Raw genomic sequence first — 18,127 nt, 5'->3', positions numbered from 1 at the left:
CAATCCCAGTTCCCTCAGCCTCTCCTCATAAGTCACGTGTTCCACTCCCCTAATCATTTTTGTTGCCCTCCGCTGGACTCTTTCCAATTTTTCCACATCCTTCTTGTAGTGTGGGGCCCAAAACTGGACATAGTACTCCAGAGGAGGCCTCACCAATGTCGAACAGAGGGGAACGATCACGTCCCTCGATCTGCTGGCAACGCCCCTACATGTACATCCCAAAAAGCCATTGGCCTTCTTGGCAACTGGGGCACACTGACTCATATCCAGCTTCTCGTCCACTGTAACCCCTAGGTCCTTTTTGGCAGAACTGCTGCCGAGCCATTCAGTCCCTAGTCTGTAGCGGTGCATGGGGTTCTTCCGTCCTAAGTGCAGGACTCTGCACTTGTCCTTGTTGAACCTCATCAGATTTCTTTTGGCCCAATCCTCCAATTTGTCTAGGTCCCTCGGTATCTTATCCCTACCCTACAGCGTATCTACCTCTCCTCCCAGTTTAGTGTCATCTGCAAACTTGCTGAGGGTGCAATCCACACCATCCTCCAGATCATTTATGAAGATATTGAACAAAACCGGCCCCAGGACCGACACTTGGGGCACTCCACTTGATACTGGCTGCCAACTAGACATGGAGCCATTGATCACTACCCGTTGAGCTCGACAATCTAGCCAACTTTCTATCCACCTTATAGTCCATTCATCCAGCCCATACTTCTTTAACTTGCTGGCAAGAATACTGTGGGAGACAGTGTCAAAAGCTTTGCTAAAGTCAAGGAACAACATGTCCACCGCTTTCCCCTCATCCACAGAGCCAGTTATCTCGTCATAGAAGGCAATTAGATTAGTCAGGCATGACTTGCCCTTGGTGAATCCATGCTGACTGTTCCTGATCACTTTCCTCTCCTCTAAGTGCTTCAGAATTGATTCCTTGAGGACCTGGTCCATGATTTTTCCAGGGACTGAGGTGAGGCTGACTGGCCTGTAGTTCCCAGGATCCTCCTCCTTCCCTTTTTTAAAGATGGGCACTACATTAGCCTTTTTCCAGTTGTCCGGGACCTCCCCCTATCACCATGAGTTTTCAAAAATAATGGCCAATGGCTCTGCAATCACATCCGCCAACTCCTTTAGCACTCTCGGATGCAGCGCATCCAGCCCCATGGACTTGTGCTCGTCCAGCTTTTCTAAATAGTCCTGAACCACATCTTTCTCCACAGAGGGCTGGTCACCTCCTCCCCATGCTGTGCTGCCCAGTGCAGTAGTCTGGGAGCTGACCTTGTTCGTGAAGACAGAGGCAAAAAAAAAGCATTTGTTCTTGAGGATGTGAAGCCAATAGTTAAAGTTGCTCATGGGTATTTAAGCACCTTATTAAATCAGCACTTTAATGGAATGATTGCATTTCCATTTCAAAATAGATGAAAAAATACATACAGCAGAAATCTGTATCTAGAACATTCTATTAAATACATTACAAAAATCAGTGCAGACTTGTTAGCTCTTGCCAACTTTTTACTATAAGAAGGTTTCTGAAGCTAGGAAGTTCAGTGTTTCTTTAAAGTTATAAGACCTTCGGCCCTGATCCTACACCCACATAAAGCTTTGGGTCAAGCCACACAGAAGTCATTGCAGGATCAGAGCCTTAGATTCCTGGCCATTTTAAATGGCACCTATTCAAATAAAAGACTAACGGTTAAGCTAGACTGTTGCCATTAACTGAGTAGGCATTATGCAAACACTTTTTCCTAAATTAATAGAACTGAGGTATCCTGAAAGTTACTACTGCTAGTAAATGTATAACTCAGCTCTGATTTTACTGCTGAATGGAGTTTATATAGATTTAGGCCTTAATTCTGCCAATACCTACACACTTCATTTTAAGTGCAGACTACGCATGTCCTTAAAGTTAAGCATGGGCATAAGTGTGGCTAGGCCTCAGTGAGGGTCTCATTTAAATACAGGTCCTAACACACAGAGAGTGAATTACTTTTTAGTATTTAAATTAACATTTAAAACATTTAATTTCAGATTATCCAGTTTCTCTGTCACATGCCTTTACAATTCAACTATATACAATATACTTGTACAAAACCTCTTGTTATAATGCTGTAAAGTTATCTTCATAAAGTCACAGTAGAGGCTTATCTGGCTTGTTAGAATAAAAACAATCATACAAAGTTTTCACATTTATAAGGGACAAAGAAATGAAAATATTGATATAACCTGCATGTAGAGTTCTTGCTAATGAGTATTGTAACTTATACACCAAGTGAAGATGAATATTTGTCAGGAGCGAGCCATAGATTCTGTGGCTGTTATTAAATATGAAGTGTACCTGACTCGGTCCTATGGGACTTGTACATGCAGGACAGTAGGAAAACTAGTTAGTAATTAGTATGAAATTTAAAGTCTTAAAAATAGCAGCCTCCAGCACTGCACAGGACAAAGCCTTGACTGCACAACTAGCTTCTAACAGTTTTACAACCATGATGACTAGGCCCAGTTTAAAATGGTTGGGGGCTGAATGTTTCTAAAGTCATGTTACAACTGCATTCAAAAGATATTACAAGCAGAGACTGATCCTAGAACAGTTTCTGAACCTGCTTATAATACTGACTCCATCCAGGCTAGCTGGTTAAACTGTGTTAAAACACCACTCAGTAAAAATGCCATTCAGCGGTAGAGGTGAAACTGTACAGAGCCATGGTTATAAACAGAAAACGATGTGAAAATCATAGCATGTGTGGTGGAGGTGGAGAGGGTCTCCTCAGATTAGAGGATCAGCAGCAACACCGTACCAGACCCAAGGATAGTCCAAAACAAACCAAGTCAAGGAAAAGAGATGGTAATACCAAGGCACACCTTACAACACACCGAAGATGTTCATAGATTTTTGGGGGGAAGAGGAGTTTGAATTTAAAAGATCCATTTAGACCAAAAGGGAACAGCTGTTAAAAGGTCACAGAGAGATGACCAAATGCCTTTATATGTAACGCTTGGTTCTAGCTGGATTACCATACAAGGTATGACTTCAGCATTTACCATGACTGCCACCAAAATTTACTAGGACAAAACCAGAATCTAAGCCTAAATTAGAATAAGTACCTTTTAGTAAAAGAATTGCTTTAGGTGCAACATACAGCTATTATATAAGATTTTTTTTTTCTTCACAAAAACATCTCTCGTCTTCAGTAACAAAATGAAGGTAAACTGCACTTTAAATGAAAGAAAGATAGGGACTTTTGCTTTAGCAAACATCGCTGTTGAAAATTTTCATTTTTAGACCGTGTGTACTGAAAATCCTCTTCTTTCTTGGGACAGTTTTAAATTGCATATTTCCATTTGATGGTGTCCTCTTCAAAAACAGGTTATAACTAAAGAAATGACCATGTCTGGAATCTGGTGCTACAGACAGCTGAGTCAAATGAGGGGGAAAAAAAAAGTTTTTAATAGTTTAATAGTTTTTCTGCAATTAAAACAGTTTACATTTTCAAACAGATTGTAAACATTTCAATTTGGTAACTTTATTTTTGTCAGTAAGACTAATAATTTCACAGTCAGGAACATAAATGGACAAGAGGCCTATTAGTGCATTTAGCCCATCCCTAAGTGAGTACAGGATTGTTTACTACAAGACACTGCCTAACATGTATTCTAGTTTGCATTATCTAGCTCTGGGACTTCCTGTTTCTCCTGAGAAGCTATTCCAAAATCCATTAGATCTTGTTAAATAAGATTTTCCTATTCAGCCTACATTTTCCTCTTTAATTTCATCCCATCATGTTGATTTTTACCTCTTGATTCACTCCTCCCACAAAAAAAACCCTGCCTCTTACAAATGTTCAAGGTGTGTGGCTAGCAAAGATCTCCCCACCCTTACCAAATAAAATATCTGACGTTTATACTTTCATGAATCAATCCTACCAGTCTCTCTGTCCCACGTGTTTCTCTTCTCTAAACTCCCTCCTGTTTACATCTTTCAGGTACTGAGGTGTCCAAAATTGAACACAGTTTAATATTCAGCTTGTAAAGTGGACTAAACTCGCATGCATGTGTGTGCGTGCACTTTGCATTACCAGAGCAACAAGACTGTTTATGTTCTGCTCAAAAGAAAGGGAGCTTTTGTTTGACATTCTCATCTAAACATTACCACAGCTTATTAAAAAAACAAAACGAGGGCCTTTTCTTTTAGAGAAATGAACAAGAATGCAGTTTTGCAACATTTATTTCTAAATGTGAAGTTTTCCTTCAAAATGAACGAAATTCCTCTAGCAAAAAACTGATGGAATTTGCAAGGCTCACTAACAACTGCCCCTGAGCGCGTAGAAATGCTGACTTGAAATAGAGACTAAATTTAAGGGCAAAGTACACCGACACCAGAAAATGTTATTTTCAAGTGTAAGTAATTACCTGATTAAACTAGCTTGAACACTAAGTATTTCCAGTTACGTCCCTCTCAGCATACTAACACAAATGGGCTAAGTCCTAGTAATATCCTTTGTTCCCGAAACCCCAAACTCTTAGGGCAGTTCCACTTTACTTTATTTCAAACAGTTTGCTATTGCGTCTTTTGTTGAGAGTAGTTTTTGTTTACTCTGTTCTTTCCCTCCACTGAAGAAGCCTAAACTCTGATTCACTCTGAATACCTGAAATACCAGTTGGACACAACTGCCTCCTCCATTCTTCCTCCCTTCCTCCCTCACTGTTCTGTAAGAGTGAGTCACGTCTGTCTTTTTATTCACGCCTTCATCCCATTAATCCTGTTATAGGGTGACTGGACCTCCTCAGTCATCAAAGTGTCATCAATCAATATTACATGTTTGCTAGTATCTTAGCACAGAGCCCATACTAATCATGCAACTTAAGTTCCTTAAATAACATATGACCTGAAGTTCTAACTCTCCCAATCTTACATCACTTTGCACTTGGTGCATACATAGTACTTAGTGCACAATTTCCAGGAGCATTTGAAAAGCAAAATTTGGCTGAAGAACTGCCAGGTCCCACTAGAAAGTATGTTAAAACACCAGCGGGGGAGGGGAAATGCTGACAACTCTGTCTGTACAGCACCCAGGGACATGCAAAATATGAGACCTGTATCTCTCTAATGTACTTGCCTCAGAACTCTTACCTTGGTTTGAATTAGTGCTTTACAGTTACTAATATTGAATCCATCTTCTAAGTCTTCATTTATTTTAACGTTTGTCTCCTCCAAACCGTCTTTGCTGTCTCCTGAGAAGTCCTAATCAACAAGTAACATAATTTAAAACACTCTTCATAATATCAAGTATCCATCAATGTCAAAAATGCTTTATTCAACAGAAGTGGGCTTTGGCCCTCCGAAAAAGGTCCCCCTCTCAGAACTAATAAGCAAATAAGCATCTAACTTTATTTTTGGAAGTTGCGATCTAAATCCCTGTCCTATAATCAGCTCTGTAACGTGTATCCCCCGCCACCACCTACTTCCCATGGACTTCAGTGCAGTTCTGTGCAGGGGCAAGATTCTGCCCACTTGGATCACACAGCTGGATTGTGGCCTAAAAAGGTCACTTGGAGACACTCTTACTGTTTTTTTTTTAGGGGGGAGAGGGTTTGGGGGGAAAGGTTAGGCCTTGGGTACGTGAGAAAGTTGTTCCATTTTAACTGTACCAGTATCAGTAAAGCAGTACCACCCCTACTGTGGATGCTGTTATATAGTATAATGTGAGAGAACCTGCTTGAATACAGAAAAACCCCTCCAACCACACACTCCTAATTGTCACCTACCACCCTGCAATGGAACCTATATTGGATATTATTAAACAATTAAAATCCATACTTGATGGAGACCAACTCAAAACAGCACCCGATCCTGCCATCAGTGGCGGATTAACACATAGGCTCATGCCTAGGGCCCCCAGCCAATTTGGGGGCCCCCACAGGAGCCTGGGCAGAAGTAGGGGTGCAGCTGGCACCAGAACGGTGGCACTACCCCCTGCATCTCCTCTTCCCCCTGAAGCCCTGCCTCCTGGCCAGAAGTCAGAGCCAGGCAGTGGTAGAAGTTGGCCAGGGAGCCGGGGCAATTCCAGGAGTGTGGGGCCCCAGTAAATCTTAATCTGCCTCTGCCTGCCCTAACAGATGCAAAACCTGCAGATAAATCTCCACTGCTATACCCCGACAATACACCTTTCAAAGTCCACAGGTACTGCATATGCTTATCCCAACATATGGTGTACCTCATGCATAAGGCCAAGATTTTATCAAGGATATTTTTAATAGAAGTCAGGGACACGTCATGGGCAATAAACAAAAATTCACAGAAGCCGTGACCTGTCCCTGACTTTTACTAAAAATATCCGTGACAAAATGGGAACCCGCTGGGTAGCTGCAGGGGCTGGCTAAAAGCCCCAGGGACCCCCACTACCTGTGAGGGCCCAGAGCTGCAGGCAGCTGTGGGGGGGTCCCCCTGTGGCAGCAGGGAGCTGCTAGGGTCCCATGCTGCCTGCGCTGGCCGGGGGCTGCAGGGATCCCCAGCCAGGGTTTCCCTGCCTCCCACAGCTGCAGGGGCCCCTGTCCCCCATGTGGTAGGGAACTACGGAGGTCCCCTTGCTGCCCACAGCAACTGGGGACTGTGGGGTACACCTGACCCCGGTGCAGCAGCAGGGAGCTGCTGGGTACCCTCGCTGCCACTGGCGGCTGGGAGCCTCAGGGCCCTGCCACCTACCCCACAGCTGCGGTGGGCTGAAGTCACAGAGGTCTTTGGAAGTCAGGCTACAATTTTGTTACAGAATCCCTTACTCATGCAGTGCACTAAGTGCTCCAACAACAACTAGGTGGGTGAAACTAGACAATCGTTACATTCTGAAAAGAACTCCCACAGATAAATAAGACAAAACCACTATCACGCGTAGGTAAACACTTTTCACAGAATGCTCACTCTGTATCTGATCTGGCAGTGCTCATCCTCAAAGGAAATCTGCACAACACTTTCAAAAGACGAGCCTGGCAGTTTAAATTCATAACTTGCTAGAAATCATAAAGACATGGGATTTATGGCTTACAACAACACCCTGAAGCCCCCTAACCCCCCATTTTTTGTCCTTTGGCTGCACAGGAAATAATTAGCCACTTCACTTTGAATGGTCCCGTAGATCAGTGGTGCTCAACCTTTCCAGACTACTGTACCCCTTTCAGGAGTCTGATTTGTCTTGCATACCCCCAAGTTTCACCTCACTTAAAAACTACTTGCTTACAAAATCAGACATAAAAATAGAAAAGTGTCACAGCATACTATACTGAAAAATTGCTTACTTTCTCATTTATACGATATTATTATAAAATAAATCAATTGGAATATAAATATTGTACTTACATTTCAGCGTATAGTATATAGAGAAGTATAAACAAGACATTGTCTGTATGAAATTTTAGTTTGTACTGACTTTGCTAGTGTTTTTTATGTAGCCTGTTGTAAAAGTAGGCAAACATCTAGATGAGTCGATGTATCCCTGGAAGACCACTGCATACCCCCTGTGGTATACGTACCCCTGGTTGAGAACCATTGTCTTAGATATATGTTAACTACTTATGCTAAACAATATGTTCCACCTTGTATTTAGGTGTGACACTGGGTACCTTTCCCAGACCTGAAGAAGAGCTCTGTGTAGCTAGAAAGCTCGTCTTTTTCACCACCAGAAGTTGGACCAATAGAAGATATTACCTCACCCATCTAGTCCCTCTAATATCAGCATAAAAACATCTTATACCTGTATATTTAGTCCTGTACAGAAATAGGGCTAACCAGTATAAGGTGCTGTGATGGGGTGTACCTATCCTGCACCAGCCCCAAAAGGGTTAACTGTGCTTTGCAAACTGAGAAAGCCCCCCCACCCCTTCCAATTCTGCTGGACATGCTCGGCCTGGAGGCAGAGTATAAAAGAAAGCAGCACTACTCAGTCTGGGCATGCTGCTGAAGCGGGAGGATACAAACTGCAGGCTCCAACTACACAGCTATGGCATGCAGAGTTTCAGATGGACCCCAGGCTGTCTGATGATCCCAGAGAAGAGATTGTGCCAGCAGGAACTATGCCATCCAAGGACCCCAGAGACCTGCGGGAACGGTGGAGCACCACTGAGGGAGAAAGGGTAGGCAGCAGCCCAGGGGACTTAGACTCTTCTCTGGTGAGTGAACCAGGGAACCAGTCGGTGTGTTTCAGGAGGATCCCTGCTGACTTGGGGGTGAGCACCCTAGCACTGCCTGGGCTGAGACAGGGAGGAGCAGAGAGGGCCCGAGTCCCCCTATCCTGGGTGCCATACACCCCTGAGTAGTGCCCATTTCCCCAACAGATCACCTAATTCCACAGAGCAGGGTGACTTTATTGACTCTGGCCATTGGGTCACGCCACCCTGGGCAGGAGGGCTACACTCTTGACGCCGGCCACTAGGCCCTACTACCATATTTATAGTAAGGGACATCAGCATAAGACCTAACTGGCTGCGGTACAGTCTTTTCCTTTCTTTTTGACTACACGTGACCTAACACCCCGTGACGGGTGCCTTCGTACTGATATAATTGCATCCACACTAAGAGAATAGTAATGTCCTAACTATACCAATTAAAAATAAAATCACCCCTCTAGCCAACACAGTTATACCAGCATAACTCATGTGTAGACCAGGTCTTGCACGACTAACCAGCACTGCAATTTTGTTTGATTAAACTCATCTGAAAGGCTGATTAATCCAGGTAACACCAGGAGTTTCAAATAGGCAACCATCAGGAAAGCTAACAGCAGCTAGTAATAAAGATAGTTACCTCTGAAAAGCAGAGCAAGAAGATTAAATTTGTGCTAACTAAACAAGTAATTATAATAAAAATCTACCTCCAATTAATTTTTCCAACATAAAAAGACAGAATAGCAACATTCTGCTTTGAGAGTTTAAAATGTTGCATTTTTTAATCTCTGAATTCATTTAAAACATGTTTTCTCTATTATTTTTTTACTCTGAAATGGGTGAAATGATTTCAATAAAGGCAAACTGAATGTTGTGTTCCAACCTGTATAGTTAAGCCAGATATTCAAGCATACAGAACTTAATTGGACCAATTGATTCCATTTTTCACAAGGAGCAGTCCAATTTTCACATAAGTCAAGTCAACTGACTTCACTGGACTGAATCCATAATGTCTTGTATAAATTCTGATAACTCCTCCACCTCAAAGTAGGCAAACCCTCCCCCCCCCATTTGTGGAACTCTACCAACAAAATCAGAAATCGCTTCAATAATCCAAACGAAGTGACATACTGTCATTACAACCGAGACTTCAATACGTTCTCTACTATAAATTGGCAAAGACAGCCAGAATTTGGTCTTTGCATCATTATAATATAACATCTTAGCAGAGAAGCCTTAAACTATGGGCTTGTCCACACATGACAATTCATCTGGAATAAAGTAGAGTGTGAATTTAAGTGGAACAACTATTCCTGATTTACTCCATTATTTTGGAATAAGTGTGTCCACACAAGGAACCAATCAGGAACAACTTCCTGTGTAGACAAGCCTTTACATCATCAAAAAGGACTTAGCTGAAGACATTAGAATTTGTGACCCACCAAAATACACTTCCTAGTGCAGCTGTGTGACAAGCCTTTTTTTTCTGCCTAGATTACTTAAATGAATACAAGTTTAAATCGAACACTTACACTGATGTTCTAGCCAAACATATTTTTTTAAATTACCTTTTGATTTACATCTATTCCAAGAGCAGATAACAAGTTTTCCTGGCAATGGGATTTATTCCAGGGACATCTTAAATCTGTGGTGCTATTGGGGTCTTTAAGAGTTCTCCAGAGGTTTCCAGAGTCCATGCTAAAAAGAAATGCAATTTGAAATTGTAGTTCATAGAAAACTTCCAGACAAAATCAATGATCTTGAGCCCATACCTCCTATAAAACCATTATCTAATTTTCAATTCTAATGCAACCTCCCTGGAGACAACTGTACAGGGGTACACCTTGAACCACCTACTATGCAATCTGACTTTCTTAGAACTGTTTGTCCAAGTCATCAATCCAACTTGCTAACAAAGATGCATGATGCTCAATGATATAAGCAATGGCAAAAAAATTGTGCATGCTTTTTTTCCCCATCAAATAAATAGCCATACAGTAAGAGCATGTCTGAGAGAGCTTTATATGCCTACATATCTCCAGAATGAGTAGAAGTGGACAGGAAATATGCATTAGAAAAATCATGATCCAAAGGTGGTGATGTCCAATTCATGTTGTGGAGAGCAAGCAAGTACAAAGCAGAGTTCTATTTATCTTCAAAGGCAGCTAACCTACAGTTTGGTTAGTCTGTCTCTCTCAACCCTCTTCATTATTTCAGCTTTCGGGCTGCATTGAGCCAGCCTGATATTCACATGGGTTACCTTTCATATTTGGTCTCATCTGGGTAGGTGTGATTTCCTTCTCTGTGATGCTCAAACAGTATTTAAAGCAAAGGCCCAGCTCCAAGGAAACACAGAGGAAAAGAATTAGGCATCTAAATCAGGATGTCAAATTGCAGAAGCCTAACTACTTATTCTATTCAGGTTCTTATGCCACGTTCATCACCACACTATCTGTGTGCCTTCCAGTAGTGCATTAAGCGATGTGGCTAACATCTGTCATGGGTAGTTTATCACACAGACTATCTAGGTTCCTTGTATGTTACACAGCACCATAATATTGGTGTGCCTCCCAAGAATTAAAATATAACAATCTCTCTCTCCCCACCCTCTTTTCTTTCCCAACAGTAAGTTACCTGATCAGATTGGTGTGCATGTAAGGAGCTTATTGAAGGGGAAAAAATAAAAACATTTATTTTATTGCATGTGTTAATTCTTGGACCTTCACTAATATGCAGTACAAATAACTAAGCCTACTTTTCAGTTACAATGTTCCAGCTGTATGCAGAAACCAGAACAGCTGCTAGTGCAGATACACTAATCCTTTCAAAACAGGTAACGAGTTGATCAGCATTCCAGCAGACTTAACAGCCAAGTTACCCATTTCAACTGCTGTTAACTTCATAATCTCCAGGAAGGAAACCAGATGCACCACTGATTAGGGAGAGCATGTAGCTTAACAGGAGGAGCAGTAATTACTGGGAGAATTGGGAGGCTGTTGTCAGAAAAGTACCAGCGATTGGGAAAGAAGAACCTGTGTTGCTACTCTTGATGAAAGAGAAACAACACAAACCTGCAGGAAAGAGAAGGAATGCTGACAACAGAAAGAACACACACGCACTCTGTCTGTTGGTGTCCAGCATTCCAGGAACTTAGCAATCAGAAGTGCTACCAAAAGTAGTAGGAATCCTACAAAAAGAATGAATACCACCGATAGGTGGACTGTTATACTTTTCAGGGACTAGAAAAACAACCCCATTTCCTTTCTGAACCCAATAATCTGATAAACTTCATGTACTGATTAAACAACCAAAGATCTGAAATAGCATATTTTAAATTGAAACAAGTAAGTTCACTCTCCTCCCCGCAACTTCTTCTTTCAGAAAAATTAACAGTATTATTGCCAGGTGTTTGACTGTTTACTTAAACTCCTTACCAAAGTTGTCTCTTCGTAAATTCAAGAATCCCAATGTCTTCATTATCTGTGTCAAGAACTTGATCTAAGCTTTTTATGCTCTCTGTGGACTGTGGTACGATGACTTCTGGAAAACTCAACTTAAAAATATCCTCATAGTTGCGATTGGCCTAGAAAAAGCAGAGTTTTATTACACACCTCATTAGGCCAATCCTGCAGTTCACACAGGACCCGATCCAAAGCTTACTGAAATCAATGGGAGTTTTTTTCCATCTACTTTAAGCCTGATGCAAAGCCCCTTAGTAGTGGCACACCACACACTCAAATCTACAAGCATTTTGCTTAAATGAAGGATTGGGCTCAGAGTATGTGATCGATGTTGATATGCACACCATGTTTATACATTCAATTAAATGAGGTATAGTCACATTATATACGTAGTCAATAGTTAACTCTATGCACACAGTTTACAGGATATCCAATAAAGCTGAAATGAATCTTTGTTTACTTGTGTGTGCACCATAAAATGGTGTTTCTTTAATTGCTGGTATAGAACCATGAGAGAGAACTTACACATTTGTTCCTCCTATGCCAATGACTGAGGATTTGGAGGATCAGGTCCTTATCCACATGAACGACTCTTACTCATACAAAGAGTCCCAGTGCAATTAATAGGATTACTTGCAGGAGTATACTCACATGAGTAAGGATATGCAGAATCAAGCCCTGTTCTAGAAATGCTCAGTCCATCTGCTCCAAAGTTTTGATTTTGACTATTTTAATTCCATTTTTGCCCAGAATGATAGAATTTATTTTAATTATTTTTAAAATGTACGTTTGGATTGCAATATTCCTTTAGTGTGTTTGCAACCCAAATTCTGTAGTTGCATGAGAACCAGAAAGTGAAACTCTCTAGTCTGTTTTCATTGTCTAAGATGAGTAAAGTACAAAAATGAAAATGTGTTTAAAAAAAAATGCAGTTTTAAGTGTAAGTAAATAAAAGTCCCAGGGACTTTTCAAAATATGAAATCTTACTTGACACTATCCATTTAATGTTTTTAAATTCAGATAGTTTAAATCTACAGCTGGCTTGCTACCAAATTATAATATTCTCCAAGCTGGTCTAATTTTGGGACTAAACTATTTAGTTGTGTCCTTTTTAAACCATCTCTGTGTGCGGAAGATAGGGTAGAGGAGCATCTTATATCATTTTTTACTGCATTCCATGACTGGGTGTGAAGGAGTTGGCATCTTAGCCACACTTTTGTAGAATAGTGACACCTTGGAAACCAGGAATGTAAACTCTGGAGGCTTTTTTTCTACATTATTTTACAGCTATCGAGCAGGAGATTGGTCTTGGTCAGACAGGACAGGCTCAGTCCCTCTCAGTGGGGCTGGTGGAAGGCTTATGTAGAGGATGAGCCTGGACTGCCTAGAAAGTCTCCGAGTCCTAGGTTGCCCACAAACTCCTGATACTGTCAGAAGGGAGATTTATTCCTAACGTATGGGCCCAGATGCGCTAACTTTCCTGAAGGGTTATTGTTGGGGTGTCCAAACCATCTATATAGACACACATGTGGCTCAGGAAATTGTTCATGCTGTTGTGCATGTGTAACAGCACCGCTATGGCTGATCAAGTGTCATGTGCCAGAAGACCTCCTGTAAGAAAGAGCCTGCTCAGAGAGGGGGAGAGCGGGTCAGGAAAGACTGGGGAGGGGCTCTGTATCCATCAGGTGGATGGGCTGGTAGGGGGGATAGCTGCAGGGATTAGCGGCCTTACCAGGGAAAGGCTTTAGGAAAGGCCAGGCAGCAGGTCCTGACTTCATGAAGGAATGAGAGTATGAAAGGTGTGTGTTGAGTTGATACTGAACTCTTTTTGTGAAAGAAAATGCTGAAACTATGTCACTGTTGGGAGCTTTCTTCAACGTACTGGCCAATGAGCTGGCCCACCAGTCTACAGTATAATCAGATAAAGGTTAGTTAGTACAAATATGTTGTTTAGCATTTTCCTGGATGGGAATCTCTGTGTATAGTTGTCTTATCTGCTTAGTTACATTATTTCTAACACTCAACTCCAGCCTATTTTCCCTCATCTTGTGGCTTTGTCATAATGAGTATCTAATGCGTGTCAGAGTTCAGATCTGTTACTTTGTTAAAGCTGGGTACAAAGGAATTACCATAACAGACTAGTCCCGTGGTTCTCAAACTTTTATACTGGTGACCCCTTTCACATAGCAAGCCTCTGAGTGGGCCCCCACTTATAAACTAAAAACACATTTTTATATATTTAACACCATTATAAATGCTGGAGGAAAAGCAGGGCTTGGGATGGAGGCTGACCGCTTGTGACCCTCCCCCCCCATGTAATAACCTTGTGACCCCCCTGAGGGGTCTGACCCCCAGTTTGAGAACCCCTGGACTAGCCCAATGGTCTTTCTAGTCCAGTATCCTGTCTGACAGTGGCCAATAGGAGATCTTTCAGAAGAAGGTATAAAATGTCATAACTGACAATTAAGTAATAACATGGTGGGAGGGGCAAGCAGGAAGTCTCTTCATAGGCCCAGGAAGCTGCTGTTTGACTTACATCCTGAGGCCTAAGGGCTCTGTCTCAAACTATTACTATTTATTATTGGCAGCAGTGACAATGTACTAGGTATGTTCCACACACAAGATGTAGTGTCTGCCCCAAAGACCTTACAGTTGCAGGCAAGCAATATACCAAGGAGGGGAGTGAGGGATAAATTACATTGTTTTCGTATACATTATAAATACAAGAGGAATTCCCAGTAGCCCATCACTGTCTTTCTGCCCTGAAACTGAACATACCTCATAGCTGAGTGGCATACCCCACTCTGAGTTGCATCTGATACATCTCTTTGCCTTGGTTAACCATACAGATTAAAGTAGGATGTTGGTAGCAGAAGAGACTTAAAGGTCTCTTTTAGAGAGAAATCCAGTGACTTAGTATGGTCTGTTTCGGCCAGGAGTAACTAGTAATGTGTATTTATCTCTTCATATGCTCCCCTCTCTTCTGTCCCACCACACCCAGGCTTCTTGTCCTAATTTTCAAAACCCTCCACAATTTAGAGCCTCCCTTCCTATACATTCCAGTGTCCTATCACAAGGCAACTCCCACCTTTCTCTGCCAATGATTCCAGCCTCAATCTCCTCTTCTCCCACAAGAACCTTTGTGCTTTCTCTCAAGCTACCCTTTGCTCCTGGATAAAATTTCCAGCCAAAATCCATAAAGTCACCACCCCACTCAATCCCTTCTCAAAACTCACTTCTGACATAGCACATTCAGAAAACAACCATCTGATAACATGTAGGTAGGTGGTGAGTTGTAATTACTGATATAATTGGCTAAGAATTATGCATACTACTCATCTCTGCTTTTTAAATATATAAAATGTTTGTAACCCTGTCCTCCTCCTCCTCCCACATATTCTAGCTATTGTCTTTTAGATAAGTCCCTCCCCCAAAGCATGTACAGTAGCTTGCTTTGTGTTGTGCTAGGCATCATATCAACATAATCTGACTGTGGCCTCTAAGCATTACAGCAATAAAAACAAGACTAATCTACAGTATTTCATGAAAAAGAATCACATTTCATAATCTTCAACTTTGCATTTAATTACATTATCCTCCCAAAAGTGTATCCTCCCAAAGTACAGTTTGCAGAAAGTGCTTTCTAGTACCCTAAAGAAACTGTAGCACAACAATTAAACTTTTAGCAGTCTCTGACTTACTAGCAATACATACCTTATCCAGAGAACTAGCACTAGGTTCCCACCCATTGTGTACAGATGGGTTGGAGCAGTGATGCCCATGAGAAGTGTTGCAATGTTCTCCATGTAACTCCACATCAGAAATTTTTGTTTCTGCTGAATTCACCAAAACTTCAGGACTGTGACTGATGCGCTCAGACTTGACTAAGGATTCACTGAAACTTTCAAAGTCACCCCAGGAACTGTTGGATTCTGATGTACAATGAATGCTTTCAGAAAACCCTTCACAATTTCTTCCTCTACTGTTCCCCCAGGGGAGGCTCTGATACATCATTTCAAGTTCCACTATATCTTCCTTAGTTCTTCTTTCATTTATGTTACATTCCTCAATTCCCTCACTATTTTGACTGAGAGACATACCACTCACTTTGGCCGTAAGATCTTTCAAAGACTTCCACCTTAATGCTTCAATGGTGCTAGGACTTTCCACCAAGTGCTGGTCCTGCATTTCTGTGTTACTGCAATAATATGAGATCACTAGTAAAACTTATAATGTAGAAAACAGAAAATGTAGTCTAGATGCTTAAATTCTAATGTTTCCAAAGCAGAATAAAGATCTTCATTTTGTCTTAAATAGTCTGTAATAATGATGCTAAAGAAAAGTATGTCCTTCACTCTCTCCCCCAGTGATCAACATTGTGTGTGTTACTCAGTCTGACTGTCGTTCCACCGCCGATTTCAGTCTGCAAAGGAAGGATTGTAAATAAAGACAGCCGTGATAATGCCTGTGTAAAGCTAAGAAAAGAGAACTGATAAAGCAAGAAAAAAAGTTCATGTTTAAACAAATACATTCTACTATTGTATTGTTGAAAACAAACTTAAAGGGACACTGGTTTAAAAATGATCCATCTGAGGTTTATTTTTTTCACATTTGATAATACTTTGTGCCTAGTCAGTTTCACCATGTCTCCTGGAGTCTCTTTTGCCTTTTGTATCTGTCCTTCATAGAGCAATAGTTTGAAAGATAATTTTTTAAAAGGGTGTGCAGGGGTGAGACAGGATTGTAAAATCACAAAAATTGGCAGTGGGACTCCAGCTGAGGTACAATACCTTTAATTATTTTTTTAAATTGCTTAGAGGCCACTCTGACTTTTAAAGGAGTGCCTGAGGGTGTAAGGCTGAATTTGGCTGGATATTAATGTTTGAAAGCTCTGATTTAATCTTAAAATGCTTAATATGTGCAAATTCAAATGATAAAGAACTCTAAAGTGAAATAATAATGGAAAGATTGTTCCCAATAGAAGACTTTGTTGGTGCTCAGTCCATACTAGTCTTGATATTAAAGCTTATTCAGAAACTTGACAGTTAAAATAGGTAGTAGTGAGCCACAAAAATGGGTATTATCAATACTGACACTGACAAAACATAAGCTGTCTTGCATGCTCTGTAGTAGAGTAGCAACAAGTTTGCTCAGGTATATTTCAAGTGATGATCAAAATGCAGGGAAATAAGTTATGTGGTGAAATTCAGGACTGTAGTGTGTGTGTGTGTAAGGCTTTTCTGCTCGTCCCTTTTTTCCTTAGTTGCCTGTCGGTGGTTTTGTGCATGACAGCACATTATTAGCACTCTGCCCAACGCATCAGACTCCTGCTCACCAACAGGAATAACCCCCGGACCAGCCTCTCCAACGCCGGCAGAAAGTGTCCTATAAAGGGCTGCTCGCTCAGGCCTGCGCCCTCCTTTATTCCCCGTGTGCGCAAGGGCAGAGGGGCAGGAACCCAGAGCCGATTCGCTATGCCCGGCTCCACGCCTGTCCGTGCCTCAGATTCCCCAGCTGTCCCGTGGAGGCGATGGGAGGTGGGGCCCCTCCGCGCCCGGGCTGGGTGCCTGTCGGGCGGGTCCGGGTCCGGCGGGCAGCCCCCCCGCGCCCGGTCGGGCTCCGGGTGAAGCGCTGGCCCCGGAACAAGGTGCACAGCTCGGCATTGGGCCGGCCGGGGCCGGCGCGCTCCGGGGCGGCCGCAGTTAGCGCCGCTGAGGCCGGATCGGGGCTCCCACATCGCAGCGGTCCCCCGTCACGGCCGCCCCCTACATGGGCCATCGGGTCCCTCCCCCCGCCCGCGCTGCCCAACCCGAGAGCGCACCGGGGCCGGGGGACGGACCCCAGGAGGGACGGATGCCGGTCGCTGGCCCCGCCCCGCAGGGGCTGAGGGGAGTGGGTCGGACGCAACCTGTCACCGCCGGCCCGCCGCGGGGGGAGGGGCAGCCTTACCCGCATCGCCGCACACGGCCGGGCCCGGCCAGTGACCGCCGCTGCCTCGGCCACCGCGACTGAGGGGAGCGGGAGTCCCGGCGCGAGCCAGCACCGGCCGGCCTGGGGGCGGGGCCGAGAGGCGGGGTCAGAGGGCGCGGAGGAGAGGCGGGGAGGGGGGAGCGCAGCCCGGGAGTGAAGTCACTGTGAGGGGGTTGCACCTACCGTCACTAGGGGCGTGGCTACACTGCGGGGGCGGGGCCTAGGTGGCTGCAGAGGTGTCTTCGCTCTGCCTGCCTGAGATCAAAGCTGGGGGTTAAAGTGCCACAGGCGGCTCTTAGGCAGGCCCAGCTCAGCCAGGCCTGCAGTGCCCACCCCTGGTACCCCCTTACTGCCCAGGCAGGGGTCAAGATTTGCCAGCCCTGCAGCCCCAAACAGCTCCTAGCAAACAGTGGGAAAGGCTCACAGGGACACAAGGGGCAGTCCCTCTCCCCGAGCTAGGCTGCTTGCACCATGTGCTGGGCCAGGTGCAACCACCCGCCCCGCTCCTTGGGCCCAGAAGAAGTCATTGCTTGTTTTCAGCCGGTGGATTG

General features: G+C 43.3%; 1 protein-coding gene across 3 annotated transcripts; it reads right to left on the bottom strand.

The window, feature by feature from the left end:
• Window positions 1-1,467: 1,467 nt before the first annotated feature.
• Window positions 1,468-17,675, bottom strand: CLBA1 (clathrin binding box of aftiphilin containing 1). Of its 3 annotated transcripts, none has more exons than XM_074957179.1 (6): window positions 17,556-17,675; window positions 15,321-16,029; window positions 11,580-11,728; window positions 9,714-9,843; window positions 5,123-5,233; window positions 1,468-3,406 (listed from the first exon to the last, which is right to left on the bottom strand). In XM_074957179.1, exons 2-6 carry the CDS (start codon window positions 15,792-15,794, stop codon window positions 3,239-3,241), a joined length of 1,032 nt encoding a protein of 343 aa, XP_074813280.1. In that variant the 5' UTR covers window positions 15,795-16,029; window positions 17,556-17,675; the 3' UTR covers window positions 1,468-3,238. The 3 variants fall into 3 exon arrangements, with proteins under 3 accessions (XP_074813280.1, XP_074813282.1, XP_074813281.1); XM_074957181.1 differs by lacking the exon at window positions 17,556-17,675 and adding an exon at window positions 17,428-17,445; XM_074957180.1 differs by lacking the exon at window positions 17,556-17,675 and adding an exon at window positions 16,942-17,146.
• Between the last annotated feature and the right edge of the window lie 452 nt (window positions 17,676-18,127).

The sequence above is a fragment of the Natator depressus genome, chromosome 6 (assembly GCF_965152275.1).
Source record: "Natator depressus isolate rNatDep1 chromosome 6, rNatDep2.hap1, whole genome shotgun sequence".
NCBI classification, from domain to species: Eukaryota; Metazoa; Chordata; order Testudines; family Cheloniidae; genus Natator; species Natator depressus.
Note: the sequence above shows the minus strand (reverse complement) of the source record. Positions and strands in the feature narration are given on the sequence as shown.

What these genes read in the sequence shown, in the direction of transcription:
- CLBA1 (XM_074957179.1), bottom strand. Translation starts at nt 15,794, where the DNA reads ATGCAGGACCAGCACTTGGTGGAAAGTCCTAGCACCATTGAAGCATTA. An exon ending in TTTACGAAGAGACAACTTTG is followed by an intron (nt 9,844 to 11,579) that starts GTAAGGAGTTTA and finishes ATTTCTTTTTAG; the next exon opens with CATGGACTCTGGAAACCTCT. An exon ending in GAATAGATGTAAATCAAAAG is followed by an intron (nt 5,234 to 9,713) that starts GTAATTTAAAAA and finishes CTTGTTGATTAG; the next exon opens with GACTTCTCAGGAGACAGCAA.